Genomic DNA, 16,067 nt, shown 5'->3' with positions numbered 1-16,067 from the left:
CTCTAGATAAGATAGAATGACCATTTACAATATATAATAGAAACTTTAATTCTTGAGGGAAAACAAAGCATAACATTAAAGTTTGCATAACTGAGGTTTTTCTAAGCCAAGCAGAGTGTCTTAAGCTTGTAATCACAACACTTGAGAGACTGAGCTTGAGGCCTGCCTGTTCCAAATAGTGAGTTCTAGGACATCCAGAACTTCAGAGTGGCACCATGTCTCAGAAACCAAAAGATTTTCTAAACAAGAAATCTTTGTATGTAGAAATACTGATTTTTATCTGTACTTTTTGGTATTATAACTTCTCTTTGAATATTTTAAAAAGAACAAGTTGATTTTATTATATTCATTGCTTAGCATTCTGGTATAATTATTTTCTAAAGATGTGCTAATAATTTGGTCAGTTTACTTCTGTATAAATATAAAAAGTCTACTGAGTAAAATATACAACATAAAATTTGTATTGTTTTGTTTTTAGATAAAGTTTTACTATAGTCTCAGCTGGCTTTAAATTCATGACAGTCATTCTGCCTCAGTCCATCAAATATTGCGATTATAGACATGAAACTTCACACAAGGGTGGACATAAGCATTTTTTAAAAAAGAGAAAGAAGGACTGTGTAAAGCATTATTATGCAGTTTGCCCTGATAACTAATAATCATGGTTTCTTTTTTTTTTTTTTGGTTTTTCGAGACAGGGTTTCTCTGTGGTTTTGGAGCCTGTCCTGGAATTAGCTCTTGTAGACCAGGCTGGTCTCGAACTCACAGAGATCCACCTGCCTCTGCCTCCCGAGTGCTGGGATTAAAGGCATGCGCCACCACCGCCCGGCCTAATAATCATGGTTTCTATGTGGGTGACAATGATAAAGAACAATTTATCAAAATATTTATGAGGTGAAATAATACTGTTTTGAAATCTGCTTCCATTAGTTTGGGAACCCGTTGTTTGAATCTGCTTGGTTTCCAGCAGTTCATGGGAGATAACGATATGACATCAGATCTAGTTGATGAAGGAAAAGAATTAATCAGACGAGGTAAGATTTGTCATTTTTTAAAAAGGGGGGGGCAGATTTTAAGTGCTAAGATTCAAATGCAAAATTGTTTGTAAAATTTGAGTGTAATTTTTATCTACTTTAAGAAACATAGCATATTTTTTTCCTAATACTTGGTGGCCTCATCCAGCCTTAATATGAGGGGATGTACCAAGTCTTGTAATAACTTAATATGCCATGTTTGGTTGTTATCCCTTGGAGGCCTGCCCTTTTCTGAAGAGAAAGGAAGAGGAGTAGATCTGTGGGAGTGAGAGGTTGGGGGAGGGGTGGCATGGAGAGGAGAGAGGGGAAACTGCAGTTAGGATGTAATATATGAGAGAAGAATAAAAAAAAATACATAAACCTTTTTTAATTAAAAGGTGGCTTAACCTAAAATATATATACATGTTTTTCCCAGAAAGATATTTTAAAATATAATGTAAGATTTATTGTGAAGAAATTCTGCAGTGTAAATTATTAGTTTATCTGCAACTAGATAATAACCACTTATGATCTTGGAGTTACAAAATATCTGGTTTATTTGCAGGGAGGAAAGACAGTTTATATTAATTCCCAGTTTTAGTGATTTCAATCTGTGGTCACTTGCCCTTCAACCAGTGTAATATATCCTGGAAGAGAGTGAGCCAGTTTACGACAGAGAAGCAATGAGAGACATAGGAAGGAGCTGTGGTCCCAGTAGTCTCTTCAGTCTCTGCCAGTGACTTAACTTCCTTCCATTAGATCCTCTCTTTGAAGGCTCTGTCATCTACCAACAGAAGCACAGCCTGGTGATCAAGACTTTAGGGAATATCCAAGATCCAAACCATAGTAGAGTTGTTGTATCTTTGTCCTGAAACATATTTGCCAAGTTCTATATAACTATGAGGCTCATTAATTTAGTTATTAGTTTGCTGCTATGTGGCAAATTATTCAAACTGGTTTTTTTCCTTCTTAGAATATAATGATCATTGGTATGCGAATGTGTACTATTAAAATACCTAGAGCCTTTCTAAAACCCATTCACAAAGTGGAATGTATTAAGTTTTCTTTTATTCAAGTGATGGTAGGATAGACAGAAAACCTTAATTTGGAGACATTGTTTAATAGTCTCCAGAATCTCGCTTTCACATGCATTCCTAGGAAGGTAGTGTCTATTTGATGTGATACTGTATTTGGCATAGCACTCCCTTCCTAGTATTGATAAGACTGGTGAGTTGGGAGGCACTGAGAGAACAACTGATAAAACCACCACTCTGTAGACTGTCTTAAGGGCATAGAGCCCCAAGCACTGTATGTATGACCTGAAGACCTTATATGAGAACAGAATTATACAGAAAGTATAAAGTTAGCGTAGAAGAAAAGTTCAATATGAGAATAGAAGCTACAGAAAAACAAATTTCAGATCATCCTGAGGAAGGAGAGCTAACGGTAGACAGGCTACAAAGCCATCTCTAGCAAAACCAGGAAACATCAGCTCTGTCATGAGGGAACTGTCAGGCCCTCTTTAATAGTAACCTATCGCTTTTACTTTGTAGTAAGCTGTGGGTATCATAGTCTGTTCTCCTTGCTTCGGTTTTCTGTATCTAAGTAATCAGTATTCAAATTTGAGGCCATTTTTCTTATCTTTAGAGAAAAGAAAAAGACAAAGGCAAGAGGAAGGTGAAAATCGAAGAAGAGTAAGTACAATATTTTATTAAATTGCTGTTAACTGAAATATCTAGGAAACACCATAAGAATCTTTCTTGGAGTAAATGATTAAAGATGAGAAACAATAAGCAAATGACAAAAGATTTTTTTTTCCTTTACTGTGTATGAGTGTTTTGCCTGAGTGCATGCCTTTGTACCATATGCATACCTGGTGCATCTGGAATTAAAGATGGCTAAGAATTGAATCCTAGTCACTTGGAAGAGCAATGAGTACTCTTAACTAGTAAGCCATCTCACCATCCCTGGATGTATTTTTAAAGAAGGAAAATTTTAATACTTTTATATACACACATTATCCTGTCAGATTTGTTCTTTTAAAAAGTCAGTAGTAACTTAATTTGAGTCTAACATCCGTCACTTTGTTGCATACAATCACTGTTTAGTCAATTAATGAATTCATGAAGCCTTGATAATAAAGAAGATTGGGTTGCTTTACAATTAATATGCTTTTTAAAATGTGGCATTTATATTTTCCTCTTTAATTCCATGTAAGTCCTCCATTTGCTGAAGCAAATCTTTTTGAGAGAGTGTAAAAAAGAAGAAAATCTATTCACAATTTCTACAGTATATTGACACTAATGTATTACCCTGGAATTAGTAGCTAAGAGAAGATGTCATAATTGTCTTTGTATGTTCTAGTATATGCCATGTCAAAAGCGATTGTATATTGGGCATAGTGGTACATGCCTTTATCCCAGCACAGAGGCAGCTCTCAGAGTGCTCAGTCAGCCTGGGCTACATAGCACTAGGGCATAATGAGAACCTGTCTTAAAATAAATAAATACTTTAAAAAGATAGATTTGTTATTTATTTCATAATTAGAACCAAATAGTAGACATTATTGGAAATAGAGTTCACCTTCTATTAGGACAGTGGTTCTCAACCTGTGGGTCACGGCCCCTGGAGATTAACAACTCTTTCATGGGTGTCACCTATCAGATATTTATATTACAATTCATAACAGTAGCAAAACTACAATTATAAAGTAGCAATGGAAATCATTTTATGGTTAGGGTCAACAGAACATGAGTAACTATATAAAGGGTCCCAGGATTAGGAAGGCTGAGAACCCCTGTGTTGGGCTTTCTAACTTTCAGTTTACCAATTTGTAATAGACTGACTACATATACATAAAATATAATGTATCCAAAGGGCCAAAAATGTCTGCCATGAGTGTATCCCTGCTTGTACAAAACAGTGGATAGGTGGCTTTCAAATGACCATTCCGATTAAATAAGTATAATGTATAGAATTTCATTTAATGAGATCATGCTATGTTTCATGATAACTCCTGTCTATATGAGTCAGTTTTATTATACTTGTGTACAGCTTTGTTATCAGAAATGACTTACCAGATCTCTAGAATTTGTAGCTTGCTCAAGTAGAAGTATATTACAGCATAACTTTTACATGATCAGGGTAAGCTTGCTATTATTGTAATATTTTTGATGTTTTAGATTAATGTGCTAATATAATCATAAATGTCTTGTTTAAATTAAAAGTTATAAAAATTGATTCTAAAGATACCATTAAAATTATGTTGATTTCTGATGAAAAATTGTAATACTCTGCATATACAATGTTGACAGTGTAACTTTTTGTTATATATTTGGTGGGTTTCTTCTCTAGGAATGGAAAGAACGTTATGGACACAACAGAGAAGATTCCACTAGGAACAGAAATGTTCATCCTGACCCCAAAGAGTCGAATTTCTCAGATACTACTACCAATTGGTGTAAGTAGCTTATTTTATAGTTTGCTTAGGGATTATTTTCTTAATGTTTGTGTTATATAGAAACTGAAACTGTACCCATCTCTGGATTCACAAATATGTCTACAGTAACTTCTCTTTATCATAGTCCTTAGTGTGTTTAAGAAAGGGGAAATGGGACATCAAATAAGTAGTTGTAAGTATATGAATCTAAATAACCAAATTATTTCCAAGGCATGTTCTAGGGAGGTACTTATTTCTACTATTTATCTTATTGTTTTTCTTTGCCTTTCTTCTGATTGATGTAAGTTATTCATTTATTTTTTTTTAGGTATTGGCTGACTCATATTCAAATGCTTTCCCATATATACAGTGAGAGAAAAGTTTGGTTTTTTTTTTGGGGGGGGGGTTGTTCCTAGAATGTTCATAATTTAGGGAAGGACTAAAGTTAGGTTTAAGTTCTCTACCATTGTGTGTGTTAAGAAACCTTTGTGTGTCACTAACACAAGGAAGAAACAAGTCCTCTGCCCTTGGGAAGATGCCAGGAACTCTGTTTTTGCACAGGACTTCACACTATGTAGGAGACAAAGTTTTGTCTTTGGTGAAGATGAAATATTGCTGAAGGAGCAACATTGTCAAGAATTGAGATGTGTTTGAGAATGAGCTGAAGCAGGAAATCTGAGCATCCTTTCCCACCCAGCTGTTCAATTACACAGCAAGAATATGCTGTTAGAGGAAGACTAGAAGCACAGGTATCCTTCTAATGGTCTGAGAGTGGACAACAAGTAACGAGAACATCCATTTGTACTTGAGTGCCATCTAAATTCAAAGAAAATCTGAAATGTGTAAACTTAAGAGAACTAAGGAAGAGTCTAAATTCACAATAAATACACATTAGATAATTCCATCCCTTAACACCAATGGCCCAATTAAAAGAGATGTGCCCCATTCTGAGCATAACTGTTACTTAACTTCTGTATTCTTTTTCTTTTTTTTTTTTTTTTTTTTTTTTTTTTGGTTTTTCGAGACAAGGTTTCTCTGTGGTTTTGGAGCCTGTCCTGGAACTAGCTCTTGTAGACCAGGCTGGTCTCGAACTCACAGAGATCCTCCTGCCTCTGCCTCCCGAGTGCTGGGATTAAAGGCGTGCGCCACCACCGCCCGGCTTAACTTCTGTATTCTTTTAAATGAAATGTCTGGCCTTTAACAAAAAGTTCTGAGTTATGTAAGAAAGTAAAATATGAACCATCTTCAAAATATGAAAAAGCAAACATACTAGGCCTAAAAAAGTAATTAAAGTTTTAGAATTATCAGCCAGTTCATTGATGAAAATAACAAATTAGTATGTTAAAAGATATAGTGAGTAGTTTGGTTAATGTGCATAAAGAGATGAAGGGATTTTTACCAGACAGCTGGAAATTATATAAAAGAGCTAAATGGAACTACTAGAGATATTTTGATAGCAGACTCCAATGATGTTGCAGACGTATCATGAGAGTTGTTACAAAGACTATACACCTGATGCTAAAGGAAATACCTGGGGGGAGTAAAAAAGGATTCTGTCTTAGGGATGGATTTTTATACTAATTATTTCTGTAATAAAAAGTTGAGCTCGGTATTTAGAAATGAATAATAGTTACCAGGAAGAAGGGGGTTTTTATTAGCAAAAGAGTAAGACAGTGGTGTAAGAGAATGTTTGGGATGATGTATTTTTCTCATGACTTTTATTTAAGCATGAGAAGGCTCATAAGAGGCTTTCCAGACAGTTTAGAAACAGATACTGTCAGCTCCAAAGTGTGGATTTCATATTGTAGGTAAGATTTTCAACTTGGAAAGAAGGATGACCATTTTTTAATTTTTATTTTTTATTATTTTAATTATTTATGCAATATATTTTGATCACATTCTTACCACTTTCTATTTCCTCCAAGATCTTTAAGAATTGAAGTGATTATGTCTCAAATTTCAAGCCAAAATAAATGAAGTTTCAATTTGAAACCAAATAAAGTATGATTTAATGATGAACAACTTCAAGGTGGTAATGTTGGTTGAGGCTGCTTGTTGGTTCCTGGCCACACAGAAACTGTATTTATTAAATCACTGCTTGGCCCATTAGCTCTATTTTAAGAGTTATTGGCTAACTCTTTCATATTAATTTAACCCATTTTTATTAATCTGTGTATCACCACAAGACTGTGGCTTACTGGGTAAAGTTCTCAGAGTCTGTCTCTGGCGGAGACTCCATGGCTTCTGACTCTGCCTCCTTTCTCCCAGCATTCAGCTTAGTTTTTTCCACCTAGCTCTGTTCTTCTATAGCTCTACTATAGGCCCAAAGCAGTTCCTTTATTAACCAATGGTAATCACAGCATACAGAGGGAAATCCCATATCAGTGGTCATACCATAATTAAATGTGAATTCTAATTTTTAGATTCTAAATCTTCACACTACCTACTATGAACTTATAAAATACAAATGAAATGCCACTACACTAGCTAGATTGCTTAAGAAACTGTCTTCATTATTTTGTATTATACTGTTATATTTGAATCTGATTTTCTAAGAACCAAGCAACTTAAGTTTCTTGTCTTTATAACCAGCTTTTAGATGCAGCCTTGATTTTTTTCTATGATCCATAAGTAAAAGATAATAGAGAAGTAGCCATTGTTTTCTTCTTTTGAACAGCATCCAAGTACACCAGGGCTAATAACAGGACTGAAAGAGACCGAATAGAACTTCTCCAGGATGCAGAACCTTTGGATTTTAATGCAGAAACATTCACTGATGATTCTCTGGAACCTGAGTCAGGAAGGTAAGTTCTGGTTGTGTCACCTGACTCTAGTGTGCCTCTGAAATTTTAATGATGCGTTGAGATTGAAAGGGCTGGAGAGACCGCTCAGCAGTTAAGAGCACTGCCTGCTCTTCAAAAGGTCCTGAGTTCAATTCCCAGCAACGGCATGGTGGCTCACAACCATCTATAATGAGATCTGACGCTCTCTTGAGGAAGAGACCTGGTCAGTTGTTCTCAACTTAAACTATGAAACTCAAAATGGACAAGTTCAACAGAACCGCCATACACGGGCTGTCCATGCATGCTTATGCATTGCCAGGCATAAATTTCAGTTTCATTGAAATTGAAAATAAAGATGATTAAGCATGAGGAAAATATTGGGCTTGGTGGGAGTATTCTTGCCTGGTATGCACAAGGTCCCAATTAGATGTATAACAAGAGAAAAAGAAATTCCCTTTTCACTATTAATTCAAAAATTTGAAGTAGCATTTAATCCCTTTTTTTGTTTTGTTTTGCTTTCTGAGAACAAGTCTCATCCAGCCCAGGTTGCCTTCTACCTTGCTGTGTGGCCAAAGATGATTTTGATCTTTGTTTTCACCTCCTATTACAGGAATTCACCACCGCACTCAGTTTGTCTATTACTGGGGAGTTAATCCCAAAGAGTTGTGTATGCTAGGCCAGCATCTACCAACTAAGCTTTGTACTTAGCACTTGATACCTGTTTATACCCTCTAGTTTATATTTTTAAAAATTATGACATTCTGCCAAGTGTGATGACATCTCCTGTAATCTTAGCATTTGAACAACTAAGACATGAGGAGCAAAATGAGTTTGAGGCCACATTAGAACACATTGTAAATTTCATGCCACAATCAGAAATACAGTGAGCTCTGCTGAAGAAAAACAAAGACCAAACAAAAAAATTATATCATTCTATAGTTATTACTGAAATAGATATCTTTATGTAATAGCAGTGACATTAGAAATAAGAAAGAATTGAGACAAAGAACAAAGAATCATGATTTTATTTATATCTCTATTTAGCAGTCCCATTTATGGAATTCATTATCTTTAGCCATATCTGTATAGCTAATGTGTTTTGATGTCAGACCTAATATAAACATTTTAACAAAATTGTCTTTTACTGCAAAAATTCTTACTGGATTAATGTTCTCAAAGGCTCAATAATTTTCCTGGAGTCACACAGTTTATAAGTAAGAAATCAGGTATTTTAACTCCAGGACTTTGACTACGAAGTCCTATGTATTCAGTTGTTTTGCTATGAAAAATAGTAAAACAAAAAGCATAAAAATAGAACTGCTATATGACCCAACTCTGCCATTGCCTATATGCCCGGAAGGCTTAAATGGGCATACCAAGCACACTTGCACATCTGTATCTATTGTTAATTATTAATAGTAGCTAAGACATGGAGCCAGCCTAAATGTCCACCAACAGATGAAAAGTTAAACAAAGGTGATCCATATATACAACAAGATTTTATTCAGCCATAAGGAAAAGTGTAAACATGACTTTGCAAGAAAATATTTGTAACTAAAAATCACATTAAATGAAATAAGCCAGATATAAAAGGAAATAAAAGTAAGAAGGGGACTGTGAGAGAAAAGGAAATGATCTTAAGTGGTTTGGAAGAGATAAACAGGAGAGTGATGGCCACATGTGAAAGCTGAAGGGAAGACTGCTTGTGGAGAGGAAGGGGACCAGGAAGCAGGGAACAACAGGGTCGGGAATAACCGAGGAAGGGAATGAGTATGAATAAAACATGGTTGTGTGTGTCTGTGTGTGCACGTGCCATAAGGAAACCCATTACTTTGTGTGATAACTTCAAAAATAAAAACATAAAAATATCTCACATGCTAAAAGTGCTTAGTATATTAGTGCCTATAAATAGCGAAAGCCTTGGAATACTCTCTATTGAACAAGTAATGTGTTTATTTATGCAGTCTCCTAAATGTGTCTTACTTCCCTCACTTTGTTTATGTCCTTCACTCTATGATATATATTCTATATATATAAAATCAGGCTTCAGAGCAGCTGCTGGTTGATTTACATTTACGTCCTTTTGGATTATAATTTTGGGAGATAGGATCTACTTTTAGTGATTGAATGAGTTTTACAGTTACTATAAATTTTATGATCACTTTTAGTGTTTTCTCACATTTCTTTTCTCTTATTGATATTTTATATCATTTTTGTATGTTTACTTTTAGGTATCAACCTGGTGGACGATATCTCTCCATGTCTTCCAGCATAATATTTGAAGATATCTAAAGTTTGAAGAAATTCATGGCTCAAGTAACCAAGGTCATCGCATCAGCTCAGCCTTTATGAACATGATTGTGCCCTACAATTCCTCTATACTGTCTGTGAATAGTAAGGATAACAAAAATGGCACTGAAAACAGATCACGTCTTAAGAATACTAGATTATTTGTTGACTAGAGTGTCATCTTTTCTGATAGGATTTATTGCTTTCCATCTGAAGTGTCTGCCTCAGAAGTGAGTTAAGTGGAAGGGTTTAATTCATGATAAACAGAACACAGCTGGTTTCAAGTTAATTTTTTTCCAGGAGAGTTCTTTTAAAGTCCAAGGAAGCCAGAATTTTATAAATGTAATTTAAATTTGTTCAACCTACATTTCCCAAAGAAGTGAAAGTGAACTGAGACCTCAGCTAATTACTGTATTTACAAAACCCATGTCTTAAAATAAGGCTTTCTTATTACACATAACTGAATGTAAACAACTCTACTTCCGATCTGTATACAAATTAGTGGGATTTTGCACGTAAAATTAGGATTATTCTTCAGTTGATGGTGTTAGTGTCTTTAGCATGTGTATTCTAACTGGGTGATGTGGTACTCTTTTCATTCTTCGTGGTAACTTTTTATGGTTTTGATATTATTGCTTTGTAAAAGATTTTCATTTCAGAGAAAAAATTCACCTTTAGCATTAAGCATAATGACTTGACACTGACCATTCCAGCCAAAAATATCATAAATATTAATGGTGAATTATTTATTTCCAAAGAGATCCCCAAATGATACCTGTTAATACTTTTTAAAAAGGAAATGTTTGGCTATTCTGGCTATTCATAGGTAAAAAGAAAAATAATCCATTTGTAATTATTGCTAACACTAAAATTACAGCTTAGGAAAATCAGAAAAATGTATTAGAATAGAAATATGTCATAATAATTTCTTTGTTAAACATGGTTATTATTTTAAATTGGTTGTTTCAACCTTTGCATTTAAGCCAAAGTTGGGTATTATGTTTTAAAGAGCCAGTGTTTTATTGTAACATGAACATGGTTGAGTGCAACATGTTTGCAGGTATTGTTTTATGGTCCTGAAATATTTGTCTCTTACAGAATCCATTCTATGTGAATAACCAGACTTAAATTTGTCCAGACAGTCTCGCACCCATTTTCCTTGCAGTTATTCCTAGTGTTCAAGTGTTATATTGCCATATGTTAAGAATGTAGTTCTAGGCCGGGCGGTGAGGCACTCGGGAGGCAGTGGCAGGCGGATCTCTGTGAGTTCGAGGCCAGCCTGTTCTACAAGAGCTAGTTCTAGGATAGGAACCAAAAACTACAGAGAAACCCTGTCTCGAAAAATAAAAAAAAAAAAAAAAAAAAGAATGTAGTTCTATGTAGGTACTGAAAGGAAGGATGTATCATCCTCATTATTTTTCTTTTTTAATGACTGCATTTTTGATAACCTTTCAAATAGATCCCCCTTTAAACAATTATCAGTAGATAGATTTACTCTGAATTGAAGGTTGCATAGCCTGCTTAATTCAAGGACACATAATGCATATAACCTTTTACTGTGAAATGAGGCCAGAGGGCAGTTGACCAGAGCAGTGATAATGTAATGCTATTTATAATTTTATGATTGGTTCCTGGAATACCTTGGGCAGATCATGGAACCTTTCAGTGCCTCAATTTCTTCATTTTCAGAATGAAGGACATTTGCTACTTACCTACTGATCTACCTCACGAAACTGTTGTGAGGGGGTTAGGTTGATGATTGTGTGCTGGGGTTTCTCCTGGGCTATTTTGTTTGTTTGTACTTTTCTTTGTGTAGTCCTTTGAAGGTGAAAGGGACAATTATCACAGTAAGTAAGGGGGCTTTGAGAAGCTTTGAAGTCCCCAAAGCAAAATGAACTAATTTGTCTAAAGATGCTGAAATAGTTTCATCATTTGTTCTGTGGATTTACTTTAAAATAATTTTCCTTAAATACATTTTTTTGTTAAATTTTTTTCTTAATACTCAGATGCTGTTGTTGGACTAGAAGGATAAAAAGAGAAGAAATGTCCAACTTTACAACTAACTTTGCTAATGCACTAACAAATTGGTAGGAATGTGTTAAAGGTGTTTTCCTTTAAAGTTACAGTAATAGAAACGTGTGTAGATACATATGCATATATGTATATGTATACATATGCTTCACAAATACTGAGTTTCGTTATGGCTTTTGAGTTATTTCCACAGTGAATTTTTATTGTTTCTGTGATTCAGAGTGTGCTCACATTTTTAAAGAGTTTCTCTTACAGAATTTTGTATGTGACCATATAGGAAAGTTACTTTGCTGGGTAAATTTGAGTTTAGAAGGCAATGATTTCATACTGGAAGTCTGAGTTTATTTCTGAGGAATTAAGTTTATATTTATTAAGATACTTTGTGTAAACCACTGATAGTTTATATAATGTTTTTATTTTTTGAGACACTTATAACATGTAAAGATACAGTCACGAAAATATTACTATAGAGTTCATATGCTTTATGTACAAGATTTTTTCTTAAAGAATTATTTCTGGTACTTTTTATGTCTTTCTTAAATGTTAAGAAATATTTTATTAGACTTATCTAAAACTTTGTTTTGTTTTGTTTTTGAGACAGAGTCTTATGTGTAGCCTAGGGAGGCCTTGAACTGTCTATATAACTGTGGATGACCTTGGACTTCTGATTTTTCTCTTCCACCTCTCAAGTTCTAAGATTAAAGACATGTGCCACAGCACTTAAATCAATATTTTTAAAATAATTGTTAGTTAAGAACATTTAACAAACTAATAACTCAAAATAAGTATATAGGAAAAAAATCTATAAATTTCAGTAATCACTTATATGTATTGTTAATTTACTTTTTACAACTTCATAGTCATTTTATTAATTGTTCATTTTTGTACAATTATTTTAAATAAGAGTCAAAATACAAATCTAATCATAAATATTTGCTACTGTGCCACATTCATACAAGAGTTTTAGAATAATTTCATCCCACAAGAGGGTCTCAGTTCACACAAATGGTAAGAGTTAAAGTATGAAAAGTTCCCATCATAAAAACAGATCAAATTCATCTGTCTAAACATCTAAAGAGAAGTCTTGCTGCTTGGTATGTTTCTGGCCTCTATCATTTAAATCATCTGATCTAAAATTTAAACATAATGTATGTCCAAATTAAGAATAGGTGGGAAAGTCACTCTGTTTTTTTAAGTTTTTTTAGCATGCTAATGGACAGATTTCATTTATGTTTATTTACAGACGTCATATTATATTTTTGATAGGTTTAAGGAATGGTTTTGATAGCATATTGATTACCATATTAAGGGGGAAATAAAACGAATAGTTACAGTTCCGGTTATAAAAGTAAGATTTAGTCTTAGATTTTGAATGTCTGAAAAATCACAAAGATGAAAGTATATTTGTACTGAGACAAAACAAGTCCCTGAGAGTCATAGCACACTTGAATTTTCAAAGTGCAATGGACTGTGTGCATTTACCTTTGAAAGCTAAGAAGTAAGTGTGTTTAGGGTTTGCCTTTCTCTTGTGCCTCCCACTCTCTGATCCTCCCTCCTTTCCCACCTCTTTTTATCATTTGATTTTCGGTATGCTGACAGTTTCCTCTCTTGTTTATCATCTGATTTCCAGTATGCTGACAGAGTTTCCTTTCTTGTTTGTTTTATGTACACAGTTATTTTTGATGAGCAGTACACTCAAAAGGAACTACTTCTGACTTAAAATCCCATTACTTGAAATAGCAGTATTGTACCTAAGGAGTAAAACAGGCTGCTGAACCAGTGGACAGTGTCTGAATAGACATGTGCTGTGTACTAGTTCGGTGCACTTTCTTCTAGGGGACAAAGGAGGGCACTGCAGGAAAAATCATTTTCACTGTAAAAATTTGTATATTTATCATATAAAGGAACTCATAAAATCAGTTGCTTTTTGTAGCTAGACATTTGGAAGACGAGGCAGGTTTAGCCCCATTTCCAGCTCCTGGATCCCAGCCCAGTGGTGCAGGCACTACCCTCCTTTCCACTGCCAAGGAGGCATGCTCTCACCTTTATTTGCTTCCATATTAGCCAGCATAACAACAACAACAAAATTTCATTTTTAAAGGATTTATCCATTGAGATAGGTGAGATTTTGCTATAATTTAAATTTTTCTTAATAAAGTAAGACTTGGTATAATTCTGCATTCACTATCCTAAAAGATGTTTTGCTTTCTTTCCCAAAAACCTTTTCTTTTGCAGGTATGTTGATTACAAATAATTTTGTAAAAGAATTTTACTGTGTTTGGTCCAAATGAGTAGGAAGAGTAGCTGGCTGTGACAGACATACATGGAACAAGTGCACAGCACGCTAATGTGCAGAGCATTTGGAGCTGGTAGTACGGCATAAGTCTTCTGTCTTTAGCAAAAGAATACTGGCTAACCTCTTCCCTGTTTGGCATGCCAAGTTGTAGGGAAGAGAATGTGTTATTTATTTATTTTTTAAAACAATCCAATGGATTTGTTTTTCTTTGTATTTTGGGAACAACTTGAAGGATTTTTATCATTTTAGAAGATAGAGAATATGTGTATCTATCTTTTAAATACTATAACCTAATATATATAAATTATAGTATTAAAAAGGACAAATAGCTCTAATTATTGATGTTATTTCCTGGTATTTAATTTTTATAAATGTTTTTTAAGTAATTGTAGTATTGCTTTTAAATAGTTTTAAAGTCATCCATAAATAAGTTCTGACCCAACATACTGCCTTAGTACAGTATTCTGAAGTACAGTACTCTGATGTGAATCTGAAACATGCCTGCATTTCCTTCATTTCTTCGTATGTATGTATACAAATACCAGGACCCAGGAAAAGCATACAATAAGCCTAATTTCTACATTGCATTGATAAAGAGCTTGGTATTTTGCCTTCATATAATTCAATTGTCTAGATGAAATAGAACATAAGTCTTTTCAAATTGTATTCAATCACAATTTTCAAAATGGTAACTTCATTTTTGGGGTGCATGATGCCAAGGTTATCTTTAATCAGCTTTTATTACTGGATGTGTAACAATGGATGTTTTCCTACCTGGCCAGTAGGTTGTAGATTTAACTATTTTTCTGTAGATTCCCACTACATTTTCAAATCTATATTTGGAAAAAACTACAAAGTGCTATTAGTAAGTAAGTTAGCATCTTTGGCCTTATCTATGCATAATGTTCCTTAGTTTGATTTTGACAAACTCATTGACTCACAATTCCTTTGTAGTATTGTAACTGACTGTGATGTAATGAATTTTTCAAAGTGTTTATATGATTCATTATTAAAATATAGGATATTATATAGCTTTGCATGAAATAAACTACATTTCTATGAGCTACAATTGCTGGTTATTAATGCATCTTCCATTGAGATTAAACTGTTTTGAGACAATCTAGATATTCTTTATTCCTTATAATTCACTGTCAAATTTTATAGAACATTTAAAGATGGATAATTAAACAGATATACTCTTAGTATCTGTTCTGTCATGTGTTTACAATGAAAACAGAAGTAAACAGAAGCTTAATGTGCATGCTAGTGACAGTGAAAATAGAGACGTTTCTGTCCTGCCTGGTTGCCAATTTGTAGATGGGAGACTGCTGTCTGCCCAGTCCCACAATAAACACACAGAAACTGTATTAATTAAATCACTGCTTGGCCTATTAGATCTAGCTTCTTATTGGCTAGCTCTTACATCTTTGGTTAATCCATTTCTATTAATCTGTGAATTGCCACATGGCTGTGGCTTACCAGAAAATTTCCAGCACATTTTCCTCTGGCAGCATCTACATGGCTTCTTCCTGACTCTGCCTTCTTTCTCCTAGCATTCAATTTAGTTTTCCCCACCTAGCTCTGTTCTGCCCTATTACAGGCCAAAGAAGCTTCTTTATTCACTAACCAAGAAAAGCAACATATAGACACGCTTCCATTCCTTTTGTTTTCGAAGTAGAGCATATTATTATTTGTCTTCTGTACTCTTCTTATTCACTATACCACACAAACAGACCTAAACTGTCAGTTTCCTTTTCTTATATGTTTTCTAGAACTATTATTTTTAAAAATCCTTTAAAAACACAATAGTCTGTTATATCCAATTAAATGGCCTGAGCCGTTTGACATCTCTTGAATACATAGAATAATCATCATCTGCCACATAGATGTATGACATGCACAAATCCTTGCCTGTCTTATTTAATTTTGGTCCTTGAATGTTTCCCTTAACCATCAAACTATTTCTGGGAGACCAGCTTCGACAAAAATACTACTTATCAGAGTAGGGGTATGGGGATTAGAAAATAAGTAGAGAATAAAGACACGAGTTGAAAGACCTGGATAAATCCAGACCCCTCTAGCAGACAAAAAAAAAAAAAAAAGCCAAAAAATCTAAGCAGGGAGAAAAGGATCAAAAATCTAGATTAACCAGTTTAGTGACTCTGTTTCAGGAACTAGCTGAAGATAAAGTTAGATTATAATCTTGAGAAACAGTG

General features: G+C 34.2%; 1 protein-coding gene across 3 annotated transcripts in view; it reads left to right on the top strand.

Annotated features, from left to right (window-relative positions):
* Positions 1-15,184, top strand: part of Lmbrd2 (LMBR1 domain containing 2) — a 47,917-nt gene extending 32,733 nt beyond the window's left edge. For all 3 annotated transcript variants that reach the window (XM_057789628.1, XM_057789629.1, XM_057789627.1), the window contains 5 exons: positions 931-1,034; positions 2,661-2,707; positions 4,368-4,473; positions 7,130-7,256; positions 9,467-15,184. In XM_057789628.1, coding sequence (XP_057645611.1) covers positions 931-1,034; positions 2,661-2,707; positions 4,368-4,473; positions 7,130-7,256; positions 9,467-9,527 — 445 coding nt within the window. In that variant the 3' untranslated portion in view covers positions 9,528-15,184. The remainder of the gene's footprint in view (positions 1-930; positions 1,035-2,660; positions 2,708-4,367; positions 4,474-7,129; positions 7,257-9,466) is intronic.
* Positions 15,185-16,067: the final 883 nt, after the last annotated feature.

The sequence above is a fragment of the Chionomys nivalis genome, chromosome 15 (assembly GCF_950005125.1).
Source record: "Chionomys nivalis chromosome 15, mChiNiv1.1, whole genome shotgun sequence".
In the NCBI taxonomy this organism is placed as follows: domain Eukaryota; kingdom Metazoa; phylum Chordata; class Mammalia; order Rodentia; family Cricetidae; genus Chionomys; species Chionomys nivalis.
This window is presented reverse-complemented; position numbering and strand designations above follow the sequence as displayed.